The sequence below is a fragment of the Lipotes vexillifer genome, unplaced genomic scaffold, assembly GCF_000442215.2.
Source record: "Lipotes vexillifer unplaced genomic scaffold, Lipotes_vexillifer_v1.1 scaffold1860, whole genome shotgun sequence".
NCBI lineage: Eukaryota > Metazoa > Chordata > Mammalia > Artiodactyla > Lipotidae > Lipotes > Lipotes vexillifer.
Genome location: NW_006787678.1, coordinates 20,360 through 26,235, shown reverse-complemented (window position 1 = coordinate 26,235; position 5,876 = coordinate 20,360). Strand labels below are relative to the sequence as shown.

The 5,876-nt window shown below is 45.0% G+C and overlaps 1 protein-coding gene across 1 annotated transcript; it reads right to left on the bottom strand.

Moving 5' to 3' along the window:
* Nucleotides 1–431: 431 nt before the first annotated feature.
* Nucleotides 432–2,994, bottom strand: LOC103071032 (protocadherin gamma-A3). The gene is given in 2 exon segments (XM_007472143.1): nt 432–482; nt 484–2,994. Coding segments are annotated over 2 exon segments (2,490 nt in total). The 5' UTR covers nt 2,923–2,994.
* Nucleotides 2,995–5,876: the final 2,882 nt, after the last annotated feature.

Sequence of the window (5,876 nt, the reverse complement as noted above, 5' to 3'; positions counted from 1 at the left end):
TATATATATATATATATATATATATGCCTGTTTACCAGGATAGATTAGGTAGGTTGGAGTGACAAACTTCACCACAGTGATTTAAAATGAAAAAAGTCTACTTATCGCAGGTATACAGATCAATGTTGAGTCAACCACAGGGCTCTTCTGTCACTGTAGTTATTCAAGGACCCAGATAGATGGCACAGTCACAATTTCAAAGAGTAAGTTAGAAATCTGGTAATTCTTAAAATGGCAACTGGAACTTCGTTTGGGAAGAAATTCACATACTTCCATTTACAATGTATTGGTCAGAACTATTTACTAAGCCCACTCAGCCATACCAGATCAGGAAGTGCAGCCCCATCACAATCCCAGAAGAAGAGAGGAACATATATTTAAACAAAAGAATCAATGACGACCACATTGCTTTATTTTCAAACAAATGTGTCTTAAAGCTTTATAATAACCACACTGGCATAACTGTTCTTTATAATGTTCAAAAAGAAATAAGCTCACCTGAAGTTGCTTGGGATCTCCTTTCATTTCAAGTAAATCTTGAGATATCAGGAGAGGCTCGCTTTTCTCACAGCTCTCCTGGCTGATGAGCGTGTCCGCGTAGTTGGGCTGTGGGAAGATCAAGTGACTCCTCCTCGAGTCCCTGGTGAGCGAGACCTCCTGGGAATAGGTCTGCAGGAAAGCTCGCACCCCGTCCACGCCCACAAAATGAGAGGCGGTTACGCCCGCTGGTCCACCTCCCGAAGCTTGCAGCACATGCGACCTGTGCCAGCACTGCAGTCTGAGCGCCAGCAGCACGACGACAAAGGCCAGGAAGATGCAGGACACTGCGGCCACTGCCACCACCAGGTACAGTGTGAGTCCTGAATCATCAGGGTCTGCTGAGGGTTTGAGGCTTCCCAATTCGGCCAGGACGTCTGGGATGCTGTCAGCTACTGCCACTGTGAGAGTGACTGTGGCGGAGAGAGGGGGCTGGCCATGGTCCTGGACCGCCACCACCAGGCTCTGCTTGAGCGCGTCTCTGTCCAGCAGGGCCCGCGCTGTGCGCACCTCGCCCGTGTGCAGCCCCACCGCGAAGAGTCCCAGCTCGCTGGCCTTGAGCAGGCGGTAGGACAGCCAGGCGTTCTGGCCCGAGTCTCTGTCCACAGCCACCACCTTGGTCACCAGGTAGCCGGGCTCTGCAGAGCGGGGTGCCAGCTCTACACCCGTGGAACCATCGGTGGGGAGGGTGGGGTATAGGATTTCAGGTGCATTGTCATTCTGGTCCAGCACGAGTATGCTTAGAGACACGTTGCTGCTGAGTGGAGGGTCCCCGCTGTCACTGGCTGTCACCAATAGTTTCAGGTCTCTAACCTGCTCATAGTCGAAGGAGCACAAGGCATACAGGACTCCAGTGTCCGAGTTTATGGAGATGTAGGTGGAGAGAGGTGCCCCCTGGAAGGCATCCTCAGTCAGTGCATAGGTGATGTGGGCGTTCTCGATGCTGTCAGGGTCCTGGGCAGTCACAGAGAAGATGGAGGCTCCCCTGGGGTTGTTTTCAGGAATGTAGGCAGAATAGGAGGCATGAGTGAAAGCAGGTGGGTTGTCATTGATGTCCGCCACATGCAGGGTGATGTGTGTGTCTGTGGACAGCGGCGGACTACCCCAATCTGTAGCTCTCAGAGTGATGTTATATTCGGACACCTGTTCACGGTCCAGGCATCTGGCTGTCACTAAGCGGTAATATCGGTTTATTGATTTTTCTAAATTAAATGGCATATTTCCCAGAACAAAAACTGTGACTTGCCCATTTTGCCCCGAATCCCGATCATGCACATTGATAAGGGCAATTTCCCTTCCAGCAGTAGCCTCTTCTGGGACTGATCCTGTGAGAGAAGTAATCGTAATTTCCGGGGCATTGTCATTCACATCCAGAACTGTGACCAGAATCTTAGCTCTTGAAAGGAGACCTAGTCCATCTTGTGCTTCAATTTTAATTTCATAGAAAGTAGCATCCTCATAATCTAGGCTTTGTGATATTGATAAATCCCCAGTCACTGAGTTGAGATAAAAAATCTGAGCGATTCTCCCAGGCATTTTATCTAGTACATAGGATACTTGAGCATTAACTCCCTCGTCAGGGTCAGTGGCATTCACCGTGAGCAGCCAGGTGCCTACCGGCAAGTTCTCCTGAACACTTACTCGATACTCAGGCTGAGTAAATACTGGTGGATTGTCATTTGCATCCAGCACTATCACTTGGATGCACAAGTTGCTAGAATGAACAGGGTCGCCACCATCAGAAGCAATTAGGACAAGCTGGTGAACTTTCTTTTCCTCACGGTCAAGAGCCTGCTGCAGCACCAGCTCTGGGTACTTGGCCCCATCAGAGACACTCTTCACAGCCAGGGAGAAGTAGTCATTGGGGCTGAGCTGATAGTTCAGCAGAGAGTTCATGCCCACATCTGGGTCAAATGCAGTCTTAAGTGGAAATCGAGTTCCAGGAACCGTTAGTTCACCAATTTTTATTTCCAATTCCTCTGTTAGAAAATCAGGAGCATTGTCATTAAGGTCTTTAATTTCTATTTCTACTTCAAAAATTTTCAATTTGTCTTCAACCAGGATGTTAAAACTCACCAGACACCGCGCGCTCTGAGCGCAGAGCTCCTCCCGGTCTATCCTGCCCGCGGTGACCAAGCTGCCGCTTCGCAGGTTCAGAGCAAAGAGCTGCGTCCTACCTCTGGAGACGATGCGGACTCCCCGCTCCGCAAGCTCCTGGGGCTCCAGCTCCAGGTCCTTGGCGATGTTGCCCACGAAGGAGCCTTTCTCCAGCTCCTCTGGCACCGAATAGCGGATCTGCCCGCATCCGGTCTTGCAGAGCGTCCCCAGAAGCGCGTACAGCAGGGCCAGTCCTCCGCCATTTCTGAATCTCAGGTAATTGGGCATTTCCTTTTTGGTGAATTATTTTCTCTGAATTGGGTACCAATTTCTCACGACGGACTTCAGTCTTATTTTCTCAAGGAAGTAACCCTTTCGTGGGCCTAATTTATAGGTTACGGAGCTGGCTGACTGAAAGGGTGAGCTTTGGAGCAGCCTCGGATCTTGTAAATGTGATTTGCTGGTTCTTTGCTCTTTGGAAACAAGGAAATGGATTAGCTCTTCAGTGGCGTTTTTCTCCTTGAGTGGTGAACAGCGACGCTCAGAGGCATAACCGTTTACTGCACCCTCTTAGACAAACCCAAGCCAGACTTTCTGTTTCTCAGCACCTGAAATTCTTTTTATCAGAGGTGATGGGATCAGTTTTTATTTCACGTAACTGAATCGCTATATGTTAAATGATGTGACTTCAAGTTATCTTCCTTGGGAAGCCATGAGCTAATCTTAAGATCACTAATATTGCTTCAAACATGCTGAAGTTACTGTTTTGAAATGTTCAGACAAAGTTTAAGAACCTCACGGAAACATCAGCCATATTTATAGGGCATGCCTCTTAATATTTGTCCTTGATAGCCTGAAATCTTGGTTTCAATATTTTCCATTTAACCCATTCATTAAACACACATATAATTAAGTGTACGACAAAACCTGGGGATTTAAGGTGAACAATATGAACACAGCCACTTCCTTCACAGAGTTAAAAGCAAACAAGGAATTACAGTGCATTGAGATAACTACCATAATGGGAGAAGCCAAGGGCAATGGGAGGGCCTCCAACCTGGCCTTGGAGGTTAGCAAATGCTTCCCCAAGAAACATGAGAGGAGTGGATCAGGGATAAGGCCTGGATGTGAGAGAGGAGAGCATGGGAATGCCTAGATGTGAGAGAGAAACCACAGAACTTCAGGGTACTGAAAGTAGTCCACGTTGCCTAAATCTAGAGTATGAAGATGTTTTTAAGGACTGAAAAACTGAAACTAGTAGAGATAAAGTTTTGTTTTATATGCCAGAAACCCTTTTCCTGTATTTGTTTTCCTCTCCAAGCACAGAAATAGGAATTCATTTGTCACTTCAATCATGATGCATTATATACCTATGTATAAGGCATTTATTTTCAGGAAGTGTTACTATAAGCACTAGAAGGAACTTTGTATTCAATTTTCCTCAGTTCATACTTTATTTACCTGCAAAATGTTATGACATATTATTCCACAGTGAGTTCCAACTTTATCTCAAAGAATATTATGTAACAGTAGTAAGACAATGGAATGCATTGTTTCAGATCAATTCTCCCTCCAATGCCCTTAAACAATAAAGAATCACAGCACCTTAAAGAATGACAATACCATTATATACATGACTTAGTACATGATTATTTCCAAATAAAAGATGATCCCATTTATATATTAGTATATTTTTTGTTCTCTGTTATTAAATATATAACTAACATACTAAAAGCCAACATGGGAAGAGGAATGGGGAAGGAAAAGTTGGTTGTAAGGGGGACTTATGTTGGTTGAGGAATTGGAAACATTTTTAACAGCTGCTGTGAGCAGGAAAATTTGAGAAGAGAAATGTAAAAGGAGAACCTTTAGGGGCAATAATTTGATATGGTCTCTGAATCCCTTGAGGATATATATTATTTTTACAGATAAAAAGGCTATGTGGGGCTTCCCTGGTGGCACAGTGGTTGAGAGTCCGCCTGCCGATGCAGGGGACACGGGTTCTTGCCCCGGTCCGGGAAGATCCCACATGCCGCGGAGCAGCTGGGTCCGTGAGCCATGGCTGCTGAGCCTGTGCGTCCGGAGCCTGTGCTCCGCAATGGGAGAGAGGCCACAGCAGTGAGAGGCCCGCGTACAGCAAAAAAAAAAAAAAAAAAAAAAAAAAAAAGGCTATGTGGTTTGCACATATGAGAAAAAATAAAAGTAACAGGGGGGACATCCCTGCCGGCGCAGTGGTTAAGAATACGCTTGCCAATGCAGGGGACACGGTTTGAACCCTGGTCTGGGAAGATTCCACATGCCACGGAGCAACTAAGCCCATGTGCCACAACTACTGAGACTGCGCTCTAGAGCCCGCGAGCCACAACTACTGAAGCCCGTGCACCTAGAGCCCATGCTCCACAACAAGTGAAGCCATCGCACTGAGAAGCCCACGCACCACAATGAAGAGTAGCCCCTGCCTGCTGCAACTAGAGAAAGCCCACGTGCAGCAACGAAGACCCAACGCAGCCATAAATAAATAAATAAATTTATTTTTTAAAAAAAGTAACACGGAACAGAAACATCTTCACTGTTATACAAACCATGTATTATAGAGCAAATGATAACTCAATCACTTCTTAAAGGAACACAGAGCTACTTTAGAGGCTAATGAGATTTTTAACTAAACAGATTCCATGACATACCCTCCTGACACACGGTGAAGTATATATATTTCTAAATTTGCGTCTTTTAATAGGGAAGATCATGCAAATCAAGAAAAATGAAGAATCTCACTGCCAAACTGAAGAAAAAATATTAAGACTGAGTGAGAAGAAAACAACCAACTAAAGTATTTCATTATTCATAAACAAATATAAATAAACATAAAAGCCTTAAATTTTAAAGGAGGGAGGTATCTGGGGAAACATAAAAGTCAACATTTATATTTCTAAGAAAGAAAGAATTGTTGATCCAGGTGCATGAGATGGTTTCCTCAGGGACAAGAAAGAAGTATGAGAAGTCAGACACGCCAGTTCCTCAGGCAGTGCTCTTTTGATAACCTAAATATCACCTTCACTTACTAACTCCTGATTTATAATCATGACGCAATGATTCTAAGTCCTCTTCCTGTTTACACTGTGTGAACACTTGGAACTAGAAAGAAATAATTCACCAGGACTAATTTCCTAAAAATTGAATATATCCGCAAAGAAATATGGGAAATAGAAAAGGTATGGTAAACTGTGGAGACAGCTAAGTAA